The sequence below is a fragment of the Zonotrichia leucophrys genome, chromosome 1 (genome assembly GCF_028769735.1).
Source record: "Zonotrichia leucophrys gambelii isolate GWCS_2022_RI chromosome 1, RI_Zleu_2.0, whole genome shotgun sequence".
NCBI lineage: Eukaryota > Metazoa > Chordata > Aves > Passeriformes > Passerellidae > Zonotrichia > Zonotrichia leucophrys.
Window position 1 is genome coordinate 14,021,333 of NC_088169.1, and position 26,619 is coordinate 14,047,951.

Sequence of the window (26,619 nt, forward strand, 5' to 3'; positions counted from 1 at the left end):
AGAAACGTGAAATGAGACAGATATGAATCACTTTTTTCTGCCACAGAAAGAATATTGAAAGCCAAAACATCTGCAATTTTGATGCAAGGTTTGACTGTGCCATTTTACAGGGATAAGTTTACTCACTTTTTATATGTTGTACATGGTTTTAATCAAAACATATCTTTCTGTCCTTTTTTTTTATGTTCAATTAAAAAAACCTGATATATAATACAGAAGTACAATGGATTAAAAAAGCTTAAGATTTTACTCTCATTAAGCAGCTGACAAGTTCAAACACAAACCTATTCTCTCAGAAAACCTGACTCTAATTCAGATGTACTTAACCTATCATGCTTATCCTGTCAGATTTCATAAAAGTTATTGTTAATTAACTATCCTCTGTAATGTTTAGCCATCAAATGGGAGCACAGGGACAAAAAATAAACCAGAATGAAACCACACACACAAAACTGGAGTAAGATTAAACTTTCTTATAGACTACTGTATATACACTAGAAATCATATATAATCTTGCATGTGGCAAATAAAAGAGAAAGACTGCTTTCTACCATGCCAACAGCCCTCCTGCTACTCAGTTATGATATCAAGTTATTATCCCATTTTCTGCTCCTGAATGCATCTACTTCTAAATGTTCCCACTGGCATGAAGGCAAAAGTATTCTAAAAAACCCTGGAATCACTCTCTGCCTTAAAATTAAATTACTTCTGTTTAATACTGTACTGAATACATCTTTGCTTTCTTTGGTTTATTTTAGAGTTTCCATAGGTCTCATTTTCATCACAATTTCTTCCATCTTTCAAAAACAGCTTCCCATACATCTTTTCTTTAGAAAGTTCTGAAATATTTCTCACTTTTCTTCCACAATTTCAGAGAGCCACAAAACTTCCACATCATCGATTGCCAGCTCCTAATCAATCTCTTCTGTATCTGGTATAACATGAAAATTAATATTTGAACTTACCACTGGAAATCTGATAACATATTGAGTGTCATACAAATTACCTAACTATATAAAACTAAACTGGGAAATGTCCCCTGTGGAAAAAAAAAATCAGAACTGTTCATGTTGTAACTGAAATTAACTTGGAGGAGAAATTGTACCTCACACTTTGGTTCACCAAATATTGAGATACTTTCCTGCTACCTTAGGATTAGTAAATAAAGCTTGTTATGCAATGAAATGGTTCATTTACTCACTTTTAAAAATGCACAGAACAGCTACACCTGAAAAAGAGCAGGTATAGCTGAGTTTTTACTACTTCATAGGTTCCACACATTGTGAAGTTCTTTCTTATGGTATATTGTCTGCTTGTGCCACAGAAGCCTCTCTTAATACCATCTGCTCCACTCAGAGTAACAACACAGACCTATGCAGGAAATCTTCAAAAAGAAAAAGTTCCTTACCTTATTCCCCAGCTTGAAGACCTCATCCAAACTGGTGCTATTAGTGTTTATCATAATGGAATCTGTGTCTCCATAAATCACTTCAAGGTTCATCTAAACAAAAAAAAAATTGCTTTGAAAAACAAAAAAAGCCACTCCATCATCTACAAGTCTCACATAACTTTCAAGGTTCAAAAATTACCCTTTAAACACTAAAAATTATACTAGCAAGAAAATGTAAACTTTTACTCATAGGTCTATACAGTTCATTAAAACCTATTTGAATTTAAAGAGAATAAAGAAACTTCAGTCACTGACATGTTAAAAGACCACTGTCCAGTTGTGTACATAATATAAATAGGTAACATTTTACTAAATGAATACTAGAAAAATAAGTTAGTGAAAAAATCTGATCTTGAGAAACAGCAAGAATTCTGATCAGAAATAACTTTGGACTGCTAAGACACAAGAAAATCACTTCCACAAGACTGCTGGGCAAATTCAGACAAGGCAGTCAGCCAAAGTGTTTGAAAGGTATGATCACAGTCAGGCATTCCATCTCATCTGCAGCCATCACAATACCACAGGGGAAAAAAAAAAAAAAAAAAGAGAGAGAGAAAAAATACTTAGATTCTCCATTTCAAATAAATCTGTGGATGACAGCACCTGAGAATACCACAGCACTGCACAGATTAGGCTGCTCTTCTTCATTTTTTCAGATTATGCAGATGGCTTCATATTTCCATCTTCCCTCTCCCATCTTTATCTTCTGCTATTCCAACCACCTGTGTTTGTGCTCTCCTGGGCAGCAGATCTTTCAGGGAATGCTCCTTTTGGAGAAGGATCTAGCTACTATGACCAACAAGTTTTCTCTTTCCAGGCTGAACTACTGAACAATTACACCCAGAGATAGACACAAACATTTACTGAACCCCTTATCTTTGACTGATACTCCGCCCCTCACATCACTTCTGATTCTTGTAACAATTTAAATGCCCTGCTTGGAGAAGACTGTATTCAAACACCAGCCATACTTGTGTAATACTCTGGATAATGGAGCAAACTCTAGACAAACTGAGGAACATAAAAAAGCCTGAGGTGCATATGAAAGGCATAGCAAGAAAAAAGGTAAAAAGAAAAATTGCCAACACCAGTAAATGTCACATCAACAACAAAAAAATGGCAGATGCATATAATTGCGAAATATTAATTTGAAAAAAAATGAAGACCTGACATTTTCAGTGGTGGGAAATCAATGCAGCTGTAAAAACTGCAACATGGCTATGTCCATGTTAAACTCCACAGAGTCAAAAAACACCCTGTGACAGAGTTTAAAGGATGCCAAAAAATAAACCATAATAAACCACTAGAACACATGGTGTAACAGGTTTATGAGTAAACTCTAATTAGCACTGTTGCTAATTTGCTTGAAACAGTCCCACATAGGCTTCAAGCAGGGTCCAGATCATATCTGTGGTAGGAAAAGAAAAAAGCTATAATCCATCAGGAAGGATTACATTTGTAAACCAGGCATCCTAACAAGTGATTTCAGGTCTGTTTGGGTTACAGTTCTCCTGGAACAAAAAAAATTTCACCAGGTGTGCTCTTTAAGTGTTGTTGTTTAATGAAAATGCTCAGCATTACCTTCTGCACCATCTCCTTGGTATGCATCAAAATCTGAAATAAAAAAAAATAATCAAAGATTAGCGTATGATATAATTACAGGCTAACACAGGCAAACATATCCATTAGGTTGCTAACTCCAAATGCTCTCACCTTTCAAAACAAAGCAAACCACCTCTCTCCTGGCAACACACAGTCACCTCAATACTCCTATTACATGAGTAAATTCTCGTTTGACCTTGTAGTAATGCTATTATTAACTCCCCTAAAACAAGATTAAAACAAATCTCAAAATTGCATGTGCATGCACACATTCTACCTTAGGAAAAAAGAACACTAAATCAAATGGCTTAAATACAACCTAATCAGCAAGTGCCAGAATTAAGTCTCTTTCAGTAGTTTAGGTCAGTTGTTGCTTTCATATCCATCATCTTATTTCCTGGTGTCATTGAATTTTTTCCCAAAAACATCCTGTCTGATTCAGTCCAGCCTGGATGGTGCTCACTTTAGAAGACTTAGTCAAAGGTTGATTACCTTTGTAATGATCTCAAAATGGGTCATTAAAAAGCAAACTTCTTATGGAAACCAGAACTGGGACAAGGAGCTGGGATACAGACAGGACACAGGTCTTGAGTCAAGGGGTGTAACCAGGCTTGTTCCTCACCCAAGAGTTGGCATCCCAACTCTCCAAATGCTCTGAACAGCACATCTCTGAACCTGAGAAATACCTAAAGAGACCTCATGTCAGTAGGAGGCTGCTTCCACCTCTAATAATGCTCAGTACAGTGGAGGGTGGGGAGGGCACCTCATCTGAAGCCACAGTTACAGCTGGAGCACAGAAAAGGGACAACCAAATGAGCTTAATGAAAAAAAAAAGTGTAGTTGGAGCAGGAGGAAGAGCTTGGTGAATTCTGCACAGCTGCATGAGAACCAACATCTGGTCCATTCCTTCAGTCACTTGGCCACAGTTCCTCTGTACCCCCCATGTCCTGCTTATCAACATCCTAGTGCCCTGGCACACAGCTCCAGATTCCACTTCCTTGGTTTCAGTCCTTTCCATTGCCACTCAGCAGAAACCTCAGTTTTTCTTCAGCCAATCCTGCTAGTCATAAATATTTTAAATTTTCTTGAGGATTAATCTGAACAACATGTTACAGCAATGATAGATCAGAATCTGTTAGGTGAAGCCAAACAATCTGGAACTCAAAATATAGTCAGGCAACACACTATGAACAGCTTACATCAAATTTATTAACCAAGTCTCACCTTCACTATTTTTCACATATTAAATTGCAATACTCCTTGGCCATATTTGCCAAAAGGCAGAATTAAGACTTGTAGTCAAGAAGACTATGGCAGGGAGCTGAGCAGTAGAGATCAGCAGGGATGAGGAAAAAAAAGGACAAACAGGGAAGAGCTGTCCATGCTCAGTGGGAATAAGATCATGTTCAGGGAAATCTCATTACTTTCATAAGGCCAAGGAGTCCAAAGTGAAGGCAAGAGTCTTGACTATTGTGATGCTGCCTATGCTGTCACAGCACGGAATTCTGAAACAGGTGAAACCTCCCCCTCTACACAACAGCACACAAACAGCATGGCAACACTGTCATTCCTTTAACACCAATGGCAAGTTTCTTCAGTATTTCAGAACCTTTACATAACCACAGTGCAAGATTTTTTTTTTTTTTTTGTCTGCAATTATGCACTGAAAGCTATATTCCCCTCAAGGCACTTGAAGGCAGGTTCAGTTCCAAACAGTGATGTAACTTTGACACAGCTGAACTCACAACACGTGTCCTTATCAGGGTTATTCCCCAAGTACATATGGATATCTATGGATTTACAGTCTCTGGGTCAAGTTCAAAACATCCAGTTGATTTAAAGACCATCCACTGGTGCTGCAAACCAGGCACTCAAACAATGTGATGCCTGTACTCTGCTGAAGTCCAAAGGTGCAGAAACCTCAGCTGTCCTCACTCTTCTTTATAGAACAGGAAAATGGTGAGCCCTAAACTGCAGATTCCTGCTAGGCTGTACCTGTCACTGGAATCAGACACACACAATTCCATCTTAATTAGAAGCTCAAAGAGGGTATTCCACTCCTATTCATCTCCTAGTGAGTGATTCAGACATTCGACTCCACCACTTTTCTATGGAGTTTTGAAATAATTCTAAAGATATATCACTGGTGCATGATATCAAATTTCATATAAAGTAGTCAAAATTCCAACATATTCACCACCCCACAACCCTTTCTCTTATGTATTAGCTAACTCCTACAGAGAAAGGTTCTACCTCTCCCTTTGTACTCCCAAAGCAAACAGGAGTCCCTGAAACAAAATTGAAAAATTACACCAAAATGAAGAGTTTATACTTGAAAAGAAAGGAAGGCCTATCAATTTTCCCTTTATAATCTCTGGCATTTTCTACTTCACACTCTGAAATAATTCCATTAATAATGGGAAAGATAACCTTTTTTTTTTCTTTTTTATTAAAGAATATCCCCTACTAAAAAAATTGTCTGGCTGTGCAAAAACCATTTCTCAGTTGTCCCCGAGGACAGCAGTGGGAGTAGGTAATCACAGCAAGAGGGTCACAGACAAGTTGGCTTCATCAAGTGACTGGCATATGCTAGTGCCACCCGTTCTGACAGATCACTTGCAAGTGCCAACAGCTACAAAACAGAAGGTTATAAAGTATTGCTAAATTCATTAATAAGGCAGTCAGTAGTTATCTGATTTCACAGCAACACCTGCATATTTATCCTCTCATTACCAACTGGATGATGGAATTTTTTCAAGCACGTTTCAAAAATCTGCCAATTTCAAGTGTAGAAAAAAAATAAACTTTGTAGTTAATTTTTCCCTTAACAAAGTACAGCTGTTGAGAATAATTGTTCAAGATCTTACCCTGTAATGTCAACTGCAGCAGAACAAAGAGTATTTAATTAGCAAATCTATCCAGTAATTCAACACCTATTATATAAAATGCCTTCGTGATTTTATTCAGGATAATTTGCTAAGAGGGTTATTACTGACATTCAGATGAAATTTAAAATTCCTACGCAAGTCGAGTCATAATAGCAGTAATGATCCCCCCAATCAGGAGATACTGTGTCACACAAGGTTCTTTAGCAATGCAGCAGCCCATTTCCTGACTTCTTAATTCCTGGGCTCAGCTCAGTGAGAGCCCTTCATGCCAATATTTCAGTCAGCAATACATCCTTAATGGGACTCTATTAAAATACCTAGAATAAAAGTGACTTTTTTTTTTTTTTGTTCAAGAGAATGACAGCTCTGCTATCATATCAATCCTAAGCAGTTTCTCAGAAATGCACAGCAGAGGAAGGGAGGTGGGAAGACAGAAAAAAGAAGGAAGAGAATAGGAAAAATGGTATTGGGTAGTTTCCTTTTGCAAATAATACTGCACTGCTTATGAGAGCTGGATTGTCTCCTGCTCCAAGTAGGAAGAATTAATTGCCTGGCAACCCATCTGTACAGCCATGCCCCCTCCCCCCAGCAAACATATACTTCTAAAAACCTGTGAACTTCTCAGAACAGTGAACATCTGTGAAACTCTTTCAACTTTTTTTCTTGTAAAAGCAAGACTAGCAACACACATTCTCTCACCCATGAACTGCAAGTCAATATAAACTTAAAGATCGTAATTGCAGACAAGCCCTCATCAAACTGCAAAACTCCCTGTTCTAATCCCACCCCAACTCATTAATTACTTAATTAAATGAGGTTGTGATTTAAGACAGGGAATGGTTAAAAAATACAAATATACAAAGAACTATTATTTCTTACATCAAGTATTTTTGAAAATCCCTTATTTAAAAATCTCTGAAGAGTACCTTCTGCTAAAAGGATGTTTCTGTGGAAGCAAAACTAAGCTAAAAGAGTTAAAAACCAATGAGAGCATACAAAACTAATATGCTGATGCAAAGATTTCTCCTGTGAACACACATTTTCTGCAGAATCCTGGGGTCATAGACATGAAGGAACAGAAGGGAAAATTTAAGAGTTGACTGAAAAGAATGAGCACAGTCATTATAAAAACATTGTACCAGAGAAGCATACACCAAAAAAAACCCAAGTAAACAAACAAACCCTACCCTCACCTCTCCTTGTGCATTCACTCTGCATGAGGAGAAAAACAAGCAACCTTAAGGCCCTGTAAAAAACTGCATTTTTGAAAACCATCTGCACTTATCTAGAGTAGACCTGATATATTTTCCATATCATTTACTTACTTCTGCAATTACATAGTAAGAAAATAATTCCATCACCTGCTTTACTAATTCTTATTAGCTGTTCCTTCCCATGGGACAGAGGAATAAATGAGATGGAAAAACTGTGTTCTAGTAACACCACTCATTACTCTAAGTATTTCTGAACCTCTGTATTTTTGTAGCCTATTCATTAACTTGGTTGCAATTTTGTCTTAAGTAGACCAGCACTGATAAACCATGGTCACAGGATGCTGTAAAAAGACTTTATAAAGGAGGATTTTCAGAAAAGGTTTCTATTGCTGGACAAAAAGACACATATGCCCTAAGCATAAGTGAAAGAAAGGTGGAGGCCTTATTTGCCACAGAGAATGAAGAATAGCAATTCAGTCTTTTTATTAGACAATGGACTTGATTTAGAAAAGTTTGAGTGATCAGATTCAAGTGGTTAATAAGTTTGTTTCAAAGAGCTTTTACTGAGTCTTTGCTGTACTTAGACAATACATCCAAAGTTACATTTCTCTAAAATGTGCACTCCTGTGAAACATTACCAGCAGGAGAAATACATCCAAACTGCCAAAGTTTTCCCTTCTGTGTTGTTTTGGTTTTGTTTTTCTTCAGAAATGATGAAATTAACTGTTCATGCTCCACCCAGCAAAGCTGACAGACAGTAACCCAACTTTCACAGCTCCTGGATATAACAGCAGTACTGGATGGAGCACCAAAACCTCAGGGAGAATGGTTCCAAGGGCTGAAGCAGTGTACACAAAGATCCAGTGACACATCTTTGCATGCCAAGAAAAGGTAGAATCTTTTCCTTCACAAACAACAGAAGACAGAAAAAAGGCAGCAACAGAAATATGCTGAATACAAAAAAAAAAAAATGCGTATCTTTGTCACATTTTGACAACAAATGCAAAGATTACAGTAAAACACAGATGATGATGAGAATCAAATTAGAATTTGAAGACAATGTCCCCTTGGTGCCAGAAACAATTATATCCTTAAAATTCTACAGTACTTCAAGTATTTGTAGTGAGCTTCACTGAAGAGAATGGAAGAACCAGAATTGTTTTCTTATTAAAATGTGAAACTACTGATTTTTCTATACAGTATGTTACAAACCATGCTATACTAAAACAAATTTTGCCTGTTTTGGAAAGTGTTATTTTTGTATTAGGATGAACGAAAGAACAATCAAACATACTCTTAAAAGCACTGAACAAAATGAAAAAAACCACAAAGACAAATGAAAAAAACAAGCAAACAAAAAAAAAACCAACAACAACAACAACAAAAAAGAAACCAAATACACACAAAAACTTTCATGTTGGAAATGATTTTACAATCTCAGAACAGAGAAATGGAGTGCTCAACAATAAAGCTGAACACTTGCGTGCACAGAAGGTAACTGACCTGACTCTGACCCACTTCCCAGAAGTGTTCTGTGTTCCCAGAAGCAGCAGGAATACAATGTCCATGTGATAACTGGCTGTGAAAAATGTTGGTACAGCCCGGGCATCTCCTAACCCTCCAGAGAAACCAAACACATGGACAGTTCCTAGAGAAGCACCAGGGCTCAGCCCACCCATGCTTTTATTTTCTTTCTAACTCATTCAAAAACTGAACACCTAAAATGAAGGAGCAAGGATCCCTGTTTCACTCAATGAAGAAACAAGACCAACAGCATCTAAAATCCCTTGAAGAATGTGGTACAAATCTTGCCTCATTAACTTTTATGATTCTCTTTTTATTCCAAAGCATTAAACAAATTTGTGCTTGACGTGTAAGATGCAAAGGTAGCTTTGCTGAGTAAGCTGACTGCAACTGTATCAAAAGGTAACTGCATCACAAACCACAATATAAAATCCCTCCTAATTAAGAAAGACTATGACAAGCATCATTTACTATTTCCTAATAATACCAAAACATATATTAAGTTATTCAGTATTTAAATGTTTATGCATTCTCCTTAGAGAAAACAACAGCATTTGTTTCAGTGGAATGAGCAAATATTTAGACAGGAAAGCTTTACATTGTTTTGTTCCCCAAACTGAACAGGTTTAACACATTCAGCAAAATATAATCAGTCTTTCACTAGAAAAAGTAAAATGACAAGAACAATAAATAATGAAATTGATTACTAATAAACAAAAGTTTCCTTTTTAGTCAGACAAGTTAAAATCCAGTCAAGGTTTAAAACCAGAGCACAGAAATTTTCATCTGAATAACAGCAAAATCTATTCCAGAGCAGGGAATAATAACCATACCATCCTCCACATTAGGTTTAAAACTACAGAGTTAGAAGTTATCTTTCAAATATATAAGCATGTCTCTCAATCTCGAAGTGACAGAAATGGAAGTGCAGTCCCATGTCCAAGAGAAGGTACTGTCATAGCCATATAACTAGGAGCCCTGGAGAAATCAGGGAGTATGTCTCAGAATCAGTAGAGATGTTTTTTCAAAAACATCAAGTATGCCTATAAAGCTGAAAAAGAAATAAAACTCCAAAGATTAAAGATTTTTAAGCAGTAGACAAACTCAGTGCACTACCTGAGATGACGACAAACTCCCTGAGAATCAAATCTTCCTCCCCTTTGTTTCTGGGGTGTTTTTTTAATAAAAAGCAAAAAACTAGAATTAAAACTTTTCTAAGGTTCTCCTGGTCAGCATCTTTTAAGTAACATCCACAACTTGTGTGCTTGGAGAAAAAGGAAGGCCTGGGAGAAGACAAGCAAGTGCTAAAGAGAAAACCAGATGCAGGACACATTTGCGCTACCTGATGAGTATTCTTAAAAGAAAAAGGCCTTCAAGTGACACAATAAGTGAACAAGACAGCATTCTTCTTCAAGAACCAAGGGCATTTTGCAATAGCTACACTAAACAGAACAAGGCAATCTCTGACTAGATACAGGTAATACCCACTGAAAATGATCCTGACATTTTATAGGAGATAAGAAGACATGGTAGCCTTGGTAATGAATAGATTGTTTGTGGATGTTGTGTCCATCAAAAAATCTTTATAAGTGGCTTGAACTGCTTTAAACTGTTCTTTCATTTTGACTAAGTGATTGTCTATCAAAGCAACATTTATGCAAATTCAGAAAAGTATTTTAGCCTCTAATTAGCCTCCAAAGAAAGTTCTCTTACCTAATTTCTTAAATGTCATGCAGGGTTTTCATAAAGCATATAATTTTGTTTCATTAAATTAGATATATTTAGACAACACGACAGGTGTTTTTATAAAGTTAAACAATACTTATTCATCCTCCTTGGCTGCAGCTGGTGTCAGCACCAAGAATTCCTTGGGCAAGGAAGGATCCATTTGCCTAAATGGGGAAAAATGATCTGTGCCAACAGGCTTCCCAGGCTGGCAGGAGAGCCTGGAGCCAGCGCTGGGCAGGAGTGCACGTCCATGCTGGCAAGAACAGGGTGGGATATGTGGGCAGGAAGGACCATGTAACCAACAGCAAGGGGACCTCTCCAAGCACATCCATGTGAACAAGGGAGTGCCTCCAGCACAGTGTTACAGACAAAGCTCTGGCACTTTCTAGGTCATCTCTCTGTTCTGAAAGAAAGGAACATTCTGAAAGACTTCAAAATAATCTGCTTCAGATCTGACAGATTATGAGCCCCAATGACTAAGCAAGAAGTTCCTGTACATTCAGCTTCCCAGCTATACTGGGATGTTCAAGGTTCCACCAAAGCTACTCAAATGCAAAAGATGAGAGATCAAGTGTATATGAATGCCTAGAGGGTTCACAACTGTACTTTAAAAAAACCCAGCTCCGGTTGAATTTTTCATTTACTCTCAGAGTAATAATAAAAATTATTGTGATATGTTTCCACATTATACAGGCTATTTTACAAACACCTATGGACTTTCCTCCTCCCTGCTGTCAGCCTGGAGCACCACTCCCTGCCACTCTGTCTTAAATCACATCTGTATCTTCAGTCCCATAAACCCATGTCTTGTTGGGATATTTCCTCCAAGCCTTCAGACACAGCTGTGTGTCTGAAATCTGTGAGAAATCTGTGTGCAGATTTCTCATCTCTTTTAGCAGTATAGTAAAAGCCTTTTTAGGTGGTGCCAGGGACAAGAAACCTTATGAGGAGCCACTGAGGTCCCTTGTTCAGCCTGGAGGAAACAGAGGGGGACCTCACTGCAGTGACAGCTTCCTTGTCAGGGGAAGAGGAGGGGCAGGCACTGATGTCTTCACTCTGTGACCAGTGAAGGGAATGGCCTGAAGCTGAGCCAGGGGAGGTTTAGGTTGGGTATCAGGAAAATGTTTTTCACCCAGAGGGTGGTTGGGCTGCTCAGGGAAGTGATCAGAGCACCAGCCTGACAGAGCTCCAGAAGTGTCTGGGCAATGCTCTCAGGCACGTGGTGTGACTCCTGTGGTGTCCTGCACAGGGCCAGGACTCAATGATCCCAATGGGTCCCTTCCAACTCAGCATATTCTGTGATTCTATCAAACAGTTTCAGCTCTACATGGCATGCTTAACATTTTCTGCTTAAGGCAGGACCTAGAGATTGCTCCAAAGATTTGAAAATACGATGAGGAACACACATGGTTAACAGTATGAAGTCTCAGCTCTGATTTGTTCTGTGCAACTTCTTTATAGCACTTGATGAAGCTGGATTGGATACAGATGGAAAGAGCTCCTGACAGTCTGTCAGAGTCAGACACAGTCTTTTTAGATTATCTCTTAAAAATGAGCTTCCCAAATTCCCTAGATATGTCTGATAAGGAAACCAACAACCAACCAAAGCCCAAGACAGAGCTCCTCAGGATATGAAAGACTCTCCTAGAAAATAGTAAGCATTTACTAACCAACCAAACAATTGTAAGACGTATAATGTAGAAATACCATTTTTTAAAAGGCTTATTTAAGCTTTTTAACTATTTTTAAACTAACTACAAAAGAAAATTACTAGCTAACAGTCCCAAATTGCTTGTTAAATAGAGCTTGCAACTCTAAGTCAGGAATAGGAACTACAGGGTGAGTTCACCTTCCAGATTTTTCCTGTAAGGATGCAGAGGAATAAAAGGGTCCATGTCATTGGAAGCTATTGCCTATCCACAAACATTCACCACACCACATATATCATAATCACCTAAGAGCTAAGGATGGAACCACATTTGATGTCAGAGAGCTCCTGCAGAAACAGAAATATGTTCCATGACCATTTTGGGAGTACTCCAACAGAGAAAAGATGAGCTTCATGCAAACTCCTGAAAGGGACCACCTTATTATCAGCCATTAGGGTTTCAGCAGCCAGGGGTCACTTGGTCAATTACCTATAACTGTAGTATTGGGCACTTTTAATACCTTCTGTAGTGTGTCTCATAGCCCAGGACACTTATGCTGTTTTTAAAAATGGAACGAGGTTAGTGGCTTATCAATGCATACAGTTACACTTTTCAGGACTATAAACTTGTGCAAAGAAATTATAATTTCAGAAGTTTCTTTTCTGCATTAGTCTGTTGTTAAGCACTCCACGTACAGCCCACCCATTTCAGTATTTAGAGGTTTGAAATGAACAGCAGTGTGGCTTCATTACTAATGAAGTTGCTAAGCTGTCATTGTACAATCCCACAGGACATGGATTTGTTTGTTACTTGCAAAGAATATGGAAATTTGAAGACTTAGAAAACAGACAAATGTATTTAACCTTTCAGCATGACCCTCTAGGAATCCAATCCAAATACTGACTTTTAGCCACATAACAGATTAAAGCAGTGGAGTTTTGCCACTCATTCAATCCACATAAATCACATAAAAAGATACTGCTCAACAGGAATACATTTCTATTCTAATGATGGAAAAACCTTAATTACAAATGCAAGTTAAGCATGCTACCTCCATAAATCCATTACTACAAGAGAGGCATGCTGATTATTTTTTAAATCTTTAATTTGTCATTTAGACCTACTGTTATCTCATTTATAAAGAATTCAAAATACATTTGCACAAAACTAGATTTCTAAAACATTAACAATGTTTATAAATGTCTCACTTATTTCCCTACAATTTGACAGGATTGATTTTGTGCTACATACTTCAACTCAATCAATCTTCGACTTTAGAAATTTTCATTTAAATTCGTCATCCCACAAATTCTGTTAAAAGAAAGAACATCACAACCTAAAGGTTTTGTTTAATCTAAAAACATAGCTAATAAGCTTTCCTACTACTTATTACAGGAGTTTGAATTGTTAATAAAAAACTCAGCTTTCACTCATATGCCAAGGAAACCTTCTTTCAAAGCTCTCTCTTGCTCTCACTTTTCAGTTAAAGTAGAAGGCACCAGCACTGATTAACATTATTGTCACACCAGTCATTCAATATCCTCATTAGAATTAGATCTGAAATGAGACCTGCAGGGCCCTGAGTTTTAGTGCCAACATAATAATCCAACCACAAGCACTGGTGGACAGTGGCTCGATTTCATCCCCTGCTATTACAGATACAAATGTTGCTAAGCTCCCTTTTAATGCCCATGGATAACTACAGGTGCCTAAAATAACAAACAAACAAACAAAACAATCCCCAAAACAGAAGCACATATAGGGATATGCTGTAGGAATAAAAATCCCTGTAAGAATTTGCTGGTATTTTAAGGCCTGGTTTGAATTAGAAAAAAAAAAATAAATAAAAAGAAAATATTTAATCACAAAACCACAGGCTGGCTGAGGTTGGAAGGGACCTCTAGAGTTTATCTGGTCCAGCTCCCCAGCTCAGGCAGGGCCACCTAGACCTGGATTGTCCAGAGCTATGTCCAGACACCTTTGAGTATCTCCAGTGATGGAACTCCACACGTTCCCTGGGCGAGCTGTGACAGGTCTCAGTCACCCTCACCATAAAAAATTATTTCCTGATGTTCAGATGGATCTTCCTGTGTGCCTCAGTCAACAAAGGAAACCAAACCAACCAAACACACATACATACAAAGAATCTATCATTAAAATGACATAAATGCCATGAAAAAAGCCCAGAGATATTCCCTTGAGAGGGCTGAAAAATATCGAGTGCCTATTAAAAAAAGAGAAAAAAAAATCAGGAATATTGAACTTTTTACATATTAAAAAATACATTAACTCTGTTGGATACAAACAAAAACAAAACAAACAAAAAAAAAATCACACCAATAAAATACACCTGCCCACCAACCTCCAAGACACTGCAGAGATATTGCCGCTTTCTGCAATAGGTCACGCTAATTTTGGTCAGTCTTGATAAGCTGTGAAACAAGAGACTTTAAAGCATTTTCCCAGGAAATACAAATGAAACATGGCTGATAAGAGATGCCTATTCTCTTCTGCAGGTCATGTTCATTTCTGAGACACAGTACCCCAGAGGCCCTTATGTTTATGAACCTGCACAGTTATTTTGACCATATGTATGCATACAATTATAAGAAGATATTTAATATACAAAGTCAAGAACCAATCACAATTTGACCGAGATTAATGAAAATCTTACCCTAAAATGTGATCTAAAATGGACTTCACTGCATCCTTCTCAGGCTTATAATCTCATGATATTGGCATCTACCATCTTAAAAGGCTGATGTGAGCCTTGACAGCTCTCTTCCTGGCCACCACTGTGTAGCTGTTCAGACTAATTCCATTTAACTATGATATATCAACTGCCCCATTCACCTGAACTGCTATGGCTTTTTTTCTATTTAAGTTCTGCCTTTTCATGAGCACTTGCTCTCCTACAATCCATCACATAAGAAACTGTCAAAAAGCTGAAATATGGCAAATTCAAAGTATTTGAATATTTATTTGATTAAAGTATAGAAGATTATCCTTATTTGGTTAAAGTACAGAAGATTATCCAGCAGAAGAGAAAGGTAATTAACATCTAATTTCAAAGCTTTTCAAAAGAGCCTCATCCCAACCACAGTAAGAGATCTACACTAAAGAAGTTTCTCATTTTCATTCAAAAAGGCACACCTGGCAGACCAACAGTAACCGTAGGAAAGAGAAAGCAGAAGACAAAGAGGCATTCAGATCAAGCAGAAAACACGTTCCCCACTTTCTTCCACATGTGCTTGCAGTCCTATCATCAACTAAGTAACATCTGACTAAATGAGGTATGCTCACCCTAACAGAGAGAGGTAATTTAACAGGTTAGATAGAGGAGAAAAGATATTTAAATTGCCTGGAAGCTGAGAAATAAAAACAACTTACAAAGTCTGCATCACACAGATTTTACAGTGATTCTGAAAACAGTTTGCCAACACTGCTGGTGGCTGAATTTTCAAGCCTTAAGACAAAATCATTGTCCAGGCAATTTTTCAACATTGGCAAAGCAAAACCTCCAGGCTAATCTGATGATTTAGAATGGACCTGTCTTTCACCAGGTTACAAAATTCTCAGCAATGACACAACACCATGTGCAGCTGGGACTTCTGCAAAAGATGTTGCCTAGTTTGGGAGAACATCAGCTGTCTCTGGTACTAAACATTTTAATTTCCATCTGCTTCAAGCACCTTTTTCTCCTAAGGCTTTCCACCATGCTGCAGAAGACACAATAAGCAAAAGAGGAGGGCAGGGGGGAAAAAAGACCCAAGACTTCTACAGGATCCTTCAAGGACATGGCAAGTTTTTCAGGTATCCTGGTAATAAAAGAAAGTGGTCCATATATTAGAAGAAAATGCCAAAAAAGTTGTTACCAATACAGAAATTCTACATGATTAGAACAGAAAAAATATTGGCTAGTAATGAGTCTTCAAAAACTGGGTCAACTAACATGACTGAAAATCAGTTTGAGGCTCAAGTCAACCTAGTGAAAAAGCAGTGATCCAAGAAAAAACAGCAAAGTCTTTACTTGTCATATCAAAGGATGACATTTTACAAAATCCACCTCTGATCTCAACAGTGACCAATATTTGCGGGGCTTATGACGCAGATCTTCCATACTAATGCTTCCCTATAGGGAAAACAGGGCCGGCTAATTCCAAGAAACACACATGTCCCACGTCCCCAGTGAACACCTGGATGGAGGAAGTTACATTTTAAGATAAGCTGTCCCTCACCCCACCCCCACCAAAATAACAGATGTATCTTGGTGCAGAAGCAGCTTCAGAAAAATACTCCAATCGCTGCTCCTGCTGCGGGGACAGGAATTTATGATGGGCTGCAGGAAGCACCCCACTGGCCTCAACTCTGAAACACCAATGAGGGCTGCACTGCAAAGGACCTGCACACTGTGAGGGACTGCCAAGCACACCATAAAGCAAGAACACCAAATTACAATCTTAATCTTGCTTCCAAGCCCTGTATTTTCAGCCCTCAGCAAAGATGGTTTTTCCCCCCACAGAAAGCATTAGGTGTCAAAAAGGTTCATAGACTTGGCTCACTGATTGATTCCTACTCTGATTTGTAAGGCTAATTAAGACATGGCCAAACTGTGTCCATATCTTACTTAACGTTGGTGTTCAAGCAAGTATCACACAATCTGATTAAAATTGACTAAAATGTCTTACTTCAGTAATCACTTAGACAGAATGAATTTTACATTAGCAGGATCAAGCACACGTCAGGCCTCAGTGGAAATGAAAAGGGCTTATAGTAATAGGATTTATAAATCCACCACATTAGGTTAATGGCTAAATGATTTACATGTAACTTTTCCCCCTCCTCCTCACCCTTCAACTCACACACAAAAAAAATTCCTATATTTGGCACTTTTAACGACAAGTGTCAAGGCAAAAACAGACGTTCTTTTTAATTAGCTGAAAATTAAAAGCCACAAGTGATCCTTCATTAACTCTTTCACTGCAGAAATAATGAATTAGATTTTTATAAAGCCAGATTTCTTGAAGACCCTAATGAACCTTTTCAAACAACCACAACGAGTTATCTACATGCGCATAATGAGCCTCAAATGGTTTGAGCCAATAAATATGCAACTGATAGAGTGAGATCCTTATTCCTTATAAAATTGTCAGTAATGGGAGTTTTTCATGTGACTATTTTCAATTGCAGAGAAGACTCTAAAAGCCCTTGCTCTTTCTCAGCCAGTAATTCAATCCAACAGTTAGCAGCAGTTACTAATGACACTGGAATATAAATGGCTTAAAGCCAACCCTCCCTCTTCACAAGTGCTGGAATGTCCTACGCCATGTGGTAAACCAGGTGCTTTGTTTTGTTCTTTTGGCAGCTGAAGCTTTCATTTTCTGGAAATCTGAAAACAAAGTCATTCAGCTGAGCCCCTACAGCAGCAGTCACTTGCATCTGCTTCATGAACAGGATACAAGCACAGAGTAAGTTCATCTGCAAGTCCTACCTGTCCCCTGCCTCTCTCAAAAGCTAATACTAGGTCAGGTGGGAAGAGTGAAAGTTCAAGTTAAATGCATACTACCCTTTTTCTCAGCAAAATTAATTAAAAATTTTCAGTCAACAAGGTCAACATTTCTCAGTGATACAGTGCTTTGCATTTTCAGGTCACTGTACAGACATTAATAAATGAATCCAACACCAGGATTAGGGTCAACTGCCAAGACCATATGTTTTAACATAATTTATCAAGCATCTACCTATTGTCACCAAGCACAGTTACATTATCATCATCTCACTTTCCTTACAAGGTATTTGGAGGACTGAGAGCCAGTGGAGCAGCACCCCTCATCTCCTTTATAGCCCAGGTTAGGAACACAGTGTTCCCTCCACATTCAGGGTACCACAAAGCCTGGGTTTATGGATGTCAGTCTGCTTCTCTTGGGAAATTACTGCAAGTTGGTTTTGTTCCAAACAAGGACTGCGTTAGATGAAAGCACCTCACAAGGAAGCTGCCTGTTTTCCAGCCCTGGCCTGGTGGCACGACAATAGCAGCAGCAGAGCCTGTCCCTGGTCCTCTCCTCTCCCTTGGCCATCAGGGTATCAGGTTCACATTCTTTCCCCACAAACACTTGTCCTGTGTCACACAAAAGAGTGACCAACAAACCTGATACAGGGCCGTTAATTTCAGACAGCAAGGCACCACACAATGACCTTTAGAAGAACGATATTAACAGGTGGCTGGTGTCTAATACAAATAATTATATTACACTTTAGCAGCATGGACCAAAGTGGAAACACATTGTCTTGTCATCAGCAATTGAATAAGCCAAAGTAATGTTACCAGAATACCCTTTTAACACTCCCCTTAACCTCCCCAGCTACAGAGAACACCTCCTGTGGCAGAGCATGGTCAATGAGATGCCAGCTATGTCACCAAGTATTTCATACAAAAATTTCTCCAGGGTGTCTGACATTTCCCTCTCTAAGCAAAACAGGAACCTCCCTGCCAGCCTCTGGATAATCACACAAGTAAATTCAAGCACTGCTTATGAATTTACCTTGTCTTTTCTCTTGGAAGCAGTCCACTAGAAACACATCCCTCCTTCAATTAAAAAGAAGCAGATAAAAGAAGCTCAGCAAAGTCTTTCAAAATCCGTAAGAGAAACCAGTACAAGTGATCAAATTAATTGCCCCTGCTCCCTAATTAGTCTTCCAACATCAATCATCTCAAGTTAGTAACAGTTTTCACCAACCTTTAACCCCGAGACCAGTCACTGCTTTGACAGGATGGGCAGCTGTGGCAAACAGCCGCAACATTTTGGGGCAGACGGCGATTTCTGACCACATCTACAGCCAGGCTGCACCTTGCAGGGGGCACAGGGGGCCCTGAGCACGACCCCCTGGCCCTGGCAGGGCTTGCAGAGCCCAGCACATGGCACTGGCAGCCCCGGCTGCAGCGGGGCCAAGCACCAGATCAGTTTCTGTCAGCTGCGACATGGCCGATACTTAAGCTGCCCAAAGGCTTCTCATTCTTCATTTCAGAAAGGGGAGAGCAGGTTCAAGGACACTCCAGCCTGTCTGGAGTAGAGCAAGGAGAAAGCCAGGAAATCACACCTCCAAAACAACAGGCCAAGTGGTAACAGACAGCTCAAACGTCTACACACGGATGGATGGTGAAAGTACTTGGGGATGTAACAAAAAACTGCCCACAGAGAAATACACTGAAGGAAGATGCTACTTATTCTTCCATATAATGGTGCAAGTCACCTCAGCTCCTGCAGCAGCAAACCACAAGCAGTGTGTGCATTGGGGAGCTGCCAGCAAACTGCTCAGGTGGGCTGGAAGTGCAGTGCAGGAAAGAATAAATGGAGCACTGCCACAGAACATGCCAACCACTACACATGGCCAGTGTCCTGACAGATCCAGAAGAGATCCCTCCCCTTTCTCCCTCCAGGGAAAAGCAGGTGCTTGCTCCCCCCACAGAAACAGGCCCTTCCATTTGGTCTAGCCAGAACACAAGGCAGAGTCTGGGCAGAAAATCCCATTTTTGTACTCTGAGAAGACAGTCTCAAACAATCAGGTGGATGCTGCTGCTGCTGGCACCTGCACCATCCTGGTGTTCAGCAGCAGCCTGTTCTCCCCTCCTCCTGCATCCCCTCCTGACCTACCCCAAACACCTACCACACCCCAACACCTCACTGTAGGTCAAACAGGTGGGAGAGCTGACTTTCATTCAACAGCTTTGGTAACATAACTGCAGGCTCCCACCTTCATCTATAACCAACATGGCATTCAACCTGAAAGCCTTAGAAATGAGAGCAGTGGTTATGGCAAATTTGGGAAGTGATAAAAAACATAAAACATGGATGTTTTGGCAGTGGAAACACCTTGAGGAGGAGAAGAAGGAAGAAGAGAGAAGGAGACATTAAAAAACAGAATTTACAAGGAAGACAAGTCAGCAAGAGGCAAAATCCAGTTGTACAATGCACCTCCAATGTTTTTATACAGGTAAAAGCATGTAAGCCCTGCTCCAAAGTTCTTTCCTCCACCAAAAAAAATCCTACCCTAAAGAGTCAAAGAATGGCTTGGGTTGGAAAGGATCTTCAAGATCATTTATCATCCAACCCCAAGTGTCATACAGCATCCAGAATCCCATATACTACAGGGGCATGACTAAATTACCCTATAACAATATGCTTATACATACGAGTCAATGCACCTCTTCAAGAGTTACTTCTTGGTATGTTAAGGTAAAAGAAAAGCAGGGAAGAGGAAAGAGGAAAACAAATATAATTAGAACTACTTCTTTTCTAAATATTAACTATGTGACACTTAGGGTAAGAAGACCCTTTGTTTTGTTTTCTTTTTGAGCTGTGGCCAGGCACTCAGGCCTGGTATAATCCACCCACTCTTAGATTCTAACTACCTGGGACCTTCTTATGGGCTCAGGCACTGGGATAAACAATGCTTTGCTGCACATCAGGAAATGTCCACAGTAGCTGCATTAGTGTAACACAGTCTTCAGTCATTGCACAGCACTGAGCCACCAGGGTTACAAGGGTCCCCTTCTTCACAAGGGCATATCTGCTATCCTAAAAACTTGGACCACTCCAACAGCAAAAGCCCTCAAGTCTCCAATGTATACTTCAAAAACGTTCCCCAGCTAGTACCAGAAAGTTCATCTAAACAGGCTGCAGTCCAACCTCCCTTCTGGTCCCAACCTCCTATTTCACTCAAGAGCCTTAAAACCTGGCAACTTGCAGTAAGCATTAAAATACTAAAAGCTGCAGGAATTACTCATTTGAAGATACTTCTGGTTCACTACATCAGGAATTTTTCTGTTTAAAATTTTTATTTAATCCCATAAAAATTCACGGTACAAGGTACTATCCAGAAACCAGAAAATATAAAAGCACACAAAATTTATTAGCATATTCAGAGGTGAATTATAGCACAGGTAATTCCATCCCTCCTGAGCACAAGTATGATCTGAGGAAAGAGACAAACTGATGATCAGAGTCATAACAATAAAATAAACAGTAAACACTTCAAGACTGAGCTAAGACAACTTTTTCCTTGCAAATGCTTTACACAGATATACACTACAGCAAAGCAAACTCAAGATATCAGATCATGCACACATGGGTAGCAACTACCTGAAATCTTTCATAAACATTTAGTACATAAACAAAGAAACCCCCCTGCATTAAATAAGGAAAATAATTAAAAGGTCCAAATTAATTAGGGAATACTAATTTTTACGTATAAATATTTTTATGCTATGCCAAATGAGTAATACACAGTTCTTCTCTTGCCAACCACACATGACTTGTTATAACTGCATAGAGTTGCCTTTATGAAAGGCATCCGTTTCATCAAAATTTTATCCAAAACATGTCACATAAATTACAAGATTTCAGGGTGGCAGAAGACTGCAGGGATTCCTTACTGGCCTTCCTCAATCACACATGGGCCATAAAATTTAACTAGAGTCTACTTCAAGCTTGTAACTTCAGGCTGAGTGACAGCATAATTTTTAGAAGCAAAGCATGGGACCTTGATTTAACACAAATTATGGGAAATCCACCACCACCTCCATGAAGCTCCACCATGAAGCTAAGAAGAACTGAAACATAGCTCATTTATGCTGCCAACTCTGAATCCGCACCAACAAAGACAAGAAACTGATTATACAAGAGAATTTGTACCACAGTGAGGAGGAAAGAGAATGAAGAGATGCATTATATTTCCAAAATGACTCACACACGTTTGGGACATCAGACATGCACAACATTTTGGTTCTTGATTCCTGTGACTAGCAATGGTCTCTGCCACAGCAGGAAGCCCAAAAACACAACTGCTTCAAGACTTTATGGAGCAAAACTGAAGCAGCCTGTAGACTGCTGCATGGCAGAATGATCTACTAAGAAATCCAGCCCAGGCCCCTAAAACATACATCATATATTCCTATTCATAAGGATGGATACCTTGCTATCTTTTAAGTAAGGTGAAGTTGGGTTATCTTGGTTTTTGTTTTGTTTTTATTCAACTTCACTGGCCACGACAGACAATTTGAGATAGATACTTGCTCCTCATTGAGCATCATTTCAGGGCACTTCTCACTACTGCCTTAAGATAATCCGTGCTTCAAAGCAAACTCCTGGGGAAAATGTATTTTGTTGGCTCAGAGCAATAATGTCACGATGGCTGCTCAGTTATTCCCTTGAGGTAGACAGACTAAGTAGGAGGCTTTATCATCATTATTCAAGCAGATTCAGGGTTATTAGACACATGACACCAACAGTTTTAGTAGATTCAAACACAGAAACTTGGTTTCAAGGCTAAAATATCAAAATGAATCCACACCTGAGGAGCCCTCTACATTATCAAATAGGCACACTTAAGAGATACCTTTAAAATCATCACATCTACAGTGCAATGATTTAACAAAGTATTCTTTTCTTTCTTCCTTACAGAAAAAAGTGAAACAAACAAAACAGCCACTTAGGTTTCTCTGCATCTTCACAGGCTGCACATAAATGGAGCAGCAGTGCCCTGTACTTCCACACTTGCAACCCCTTGCCTGAAGAGTTATAATTTTATGAAAGTCACAAGGATTGTTTTTTATGCACTCTTTGTCTTTTTTATTCTGGGGATCTACAACCTCCTGAAAGAGATAATTAAATGTCATAATTGTAAATACTAAAGAATAGAAAAATAACAACAACAAAAAAATCCTAAAAAGTAGGTTTAACACCTTAGCTTAAAATACCCAAAATGAATTCCTGTCTCCAGGACTATTCCTACAAAGCTGATCCTATGTGCACCAGTGTTTAAAGTCACTATAATATGTCCACATACTCAAGATTCTGACTCGTAAACTGATACTGCTCAAAGAGGGCAAAATCACTGCAGCTACAAAGAATCATCCACAATAAAATTCCACAGATATTTCCAGCAGCCTACCATTCAAAGTAGTTATCCACCTTTATCACTTGAAACACATTTCATCTTTAAAATTCACACAAGGCATGTCCATTCACGAATATGCTCCTGCAAAACTTCTCAATCTCCAAGTAAATAAGTGACAGAGAAAATTAGGGAGATGTAGTGGTTACCCTTTTTTATTTCTGGAAACAGCAGTTTCCTGGGATGGAATAAATACCTGACCTGCTGTGTCAGTTGCTGAAAGATGGCCCTAAATAAAGATTTACATGCTGGCTGTAAAGAGAGGCTTAGAATAGTATCAGAACTCAGACTGAGATACTTAAAATCTGAAGATTCAATGAACCTTCTCCTGAAGGCATTTTTGAGAGTAACCAACAAGAGATGCACATTTGCACTGCTCAGTCACACTATTCCACAGTTTCACCATTGCAATTTTTCCTTTTTCCATTCAGGAAAGTCATCTGCATTTGTAATTGATTTCTGATATGAACTCTACCATTTTAAATTTGTGCACAGGAACTAAATAGTTATTAATTAATACTGTGTTATACTTACTAGGTAATATTAATCCACTCAATTTATTATTTCTTCTATGAGATGCTTGTAGGCTGATATAAGCAATATTATACTACACCAGTGGCACACAGTGCATTAACAATTTAGAAGTGAAATTTCTATGGGGTCTAGAAATTCCTATTACATTAATTTTCCATTTGAACAAAAACACAACCTGTGTTCAAAAGAAGAGAAGTTTAATCAATGTGTATGCTAGGTATTCAGTCTATTCTAGGAAAATGAGAGATGACCTTCACTCCAGTAGCAACTGGCTTACACTGTCCAGCTATGCATACAAAGGCATTCTGTGTTTGCTTTGATGGCCTGCACATGCCAGGGGTTGATGTCATTGATAGACTGACATTGCTGTGTTCTCACACAAAAACTTTATTAGCATAACAGAAGATCTGAAAGTGTGCTATCCTACTTTCTAAATATCTTCCCCATCTGCTGCTGGGTGACATATGCAGAGCTCCTTCCCCTGCCTATTTGCTAGAACACTGCAGAACTCCACGGGAAGGGTCTGCTCGCATCTGTCTTGGGAGCAAGGCTATTGTTTGTGAGATAATTACTCTGTCCTTGTTGACTTGCAGCAATAATTGAGAACAAAATCACCTAATAAGCCAAGTTACCTAGTAATATAGCACATTATAGCAGCAATGATTGCATATAAACTTTGAACCCCCTTTAGTGCCAATTAATTTCAAGAGCATTAGCACCAACGGTAAACTAATACGAAGCAGTTTAACTAATTAAAGCTTACTACGTAATAGGCTGGTGGCTTCAATTATCATTTTTCATGTTAGTCATCTGAAACTGTAATGATATGTACCAGCTGGAAAACATGTGCCTAGTCCCACAGCAACAGGTAAATGGAGCACTTTTTGAAACTATGTCATGCACTTTCCTAGGAAAAGTGCTAACTAAGCCTTATCAACAGAGACAAACAGCAGATGGCAACAAATGTGCCAAGAGACATTTCATCCTCCAGGAAGAGTTCAACACAAGGCATCAGCAAAAAAGGAGCAGAGTTGGAAGCACAACTCCCACAGATCTTACCCAGCTGCTCTCTTCTATAGAAAAAATAATAAAGAAAAAACACCCCAAACACAAAGTCAAAACCCAAACCTAGTGAGACAGTGATTGTCACCCTAACGTGCAGACATCATGTGTAACCCATCTACATTTCTTTCCCAGAAAGTCCAGTATCAGGCACAGCCCAGCAAAGCATCTGAAGCCCTCTTCCCCAGGAGAAGCTTCCTTCTCAGCTCCCAGTGAGCAAAAATTTACTTAAATCCTGACATTGACTCTCAAGATTGGCTTAGAGAGTTCAATAAATTTTTCTATTTTAATTGTATGTACAGATAAGGACTAATTATCCAATCTTTTTTGAACTCTTGCACACTTTTGACTCAATGAATGGAATCACAGAATTGCTTGTCCTTTAGTGTGATGCAATACTTCTCTTCACCAGTTCTGAGCATCCAGTGTTTCCAGGTTATTTTTGTGACTTGAAGACTCATAGCTATCTTCTCTACATCATTTTATTCTTGACACACTGACTGAACTAAGCACTGAGGTAAAAGTAACTTTCATGTTTTCATGTTCACAAATTAACTTCAAGACACTGCAATTATCAGAGGAGCTGCTAGCAGTTTTGGACAATTAATCTCTTTTTGAGCTATCCCATCAATAATTCCACATCTTGCTTTGTTCAATCCCTATTCCCAAGCAAGCACACACCAAGAAGCACATTCAATTACTGGTTTGGGAAAAAAAATCACAGAAAACAGGAAAAAGGAAAACAAAAATAAAGCAACAAAAAGAAAACCAACTACTTGCCATATAAGAAAATCTATCTGCAGCCCATGCTGCCTTTTTTTTTCTGAACACTAAGGACAGCCAATTAATATTTAAGGACCTACACCCATTTCATTTCAAAAGCAGTTAAAAGCAAAACATGTAAAAGAGGTTTTTCATTATGTGTATGCATATTGGCCCAGGTTTTCCCAAACTCCCCCTCTCCCAACATCCACTGTAACAGCTCAGAACCTCAGAGAGCATCAAGTCTTCCTTCCAGGGAACAAGTATAGCTGCTCTCTTTATGGTGGATAACTGTAGTCCTAAAACAACTACTGGCCGTGACACAAACGCCAAAAATTTAAGACAAAATCCAACAACTCTATATTATGCAAAGCATTCAAAAAGTTGGTTGGGTTTTTTTTTTAAAGCTAAGAAACACTTATTGAGCCATAACAAACCCATTGACAATGTCTACTTCCAACACTGTCTGTCCAAAAGAGATTAAATTATGAAAGGAGCATCTTGTTTATATAAAACTGCAAAATACCCCTTTATGCTCAAGAGCTATATAGCAAGTCTGTGATGCTCTATATACAACATAAACTATTAATAAACTATTAAGCACAGCTCTTCTGAGAGAGAGGGGCTGACAGACAGTCACAGAACAGACTTTCCTCAAGTTAAGATGGAAAAGGCCAGGGACAAATCCTAAGTCAGAGCTGATACTTGATAATTGTGATAATCTACTGCCACACATGCCTGGCGTGCCCTTCAAAGCACAGAGGAGCTGCTTGGCTTAGCAGGGAGGCTATCCCCCATTATGCAGGCCAGCTGAGCCAAAAGCTATGCAGTACTGTATGGAATAACAGAAGGATCATTGCTGGAATAGTCACATAAATGCCACTTCAGACTGCTTTACCATCAGATCTCCTCTGGAAGATCCATCTCTTTATTCCATGTTAAGAAAAACAAATCTAAAGGGGAGAAAAGTAAAGCAAGAGCTATGCAGAGGAAGGAAATAGCTGACTTTAAATATGCTAATAGAATAAACAACAGACAACAAAAATTTATTCCTAGAGTGAAAACTAATAAAAAGGAAATTGGGACAGCTGCACAGTCCAAAATTGGCACTGATTTTCAGAGAAGGAATAGGATCCCTCAAACTCTTACTAAATGGCTCAGGAATCCCTGGCAAAAAATCAAACAGTTTCTTAAAAAAAATTGCCGTAATTTAACACAGTATTTATAACAGAGCAAAGTGACACAAGCTTACA

At 38.8% G+C, this 26,619-nt stretch overlaps 1 protein-coding gene across 1 annotated transcript in view; it reads right to left on the bottom strand.

Annotated features, from left to right (window-relative positions):
• The window catches only part of POLA1 (DNA polymerase alpha 1, catalytic subunit), a 184,202-nt gene that overhangs the window by 115,731 nt on the left and 41,852 nt on the right, over nt 1-26,619 (bottom strand). The window contains 2 exon segments of the mRNA XM_064707038.1: nt 1,409-1,501; nt 3,032-3,064. Coding sequence (XP_064563108.1) covers nt 1,409-1,501; nt 3,032-3,064 — 126 coding nt within the window.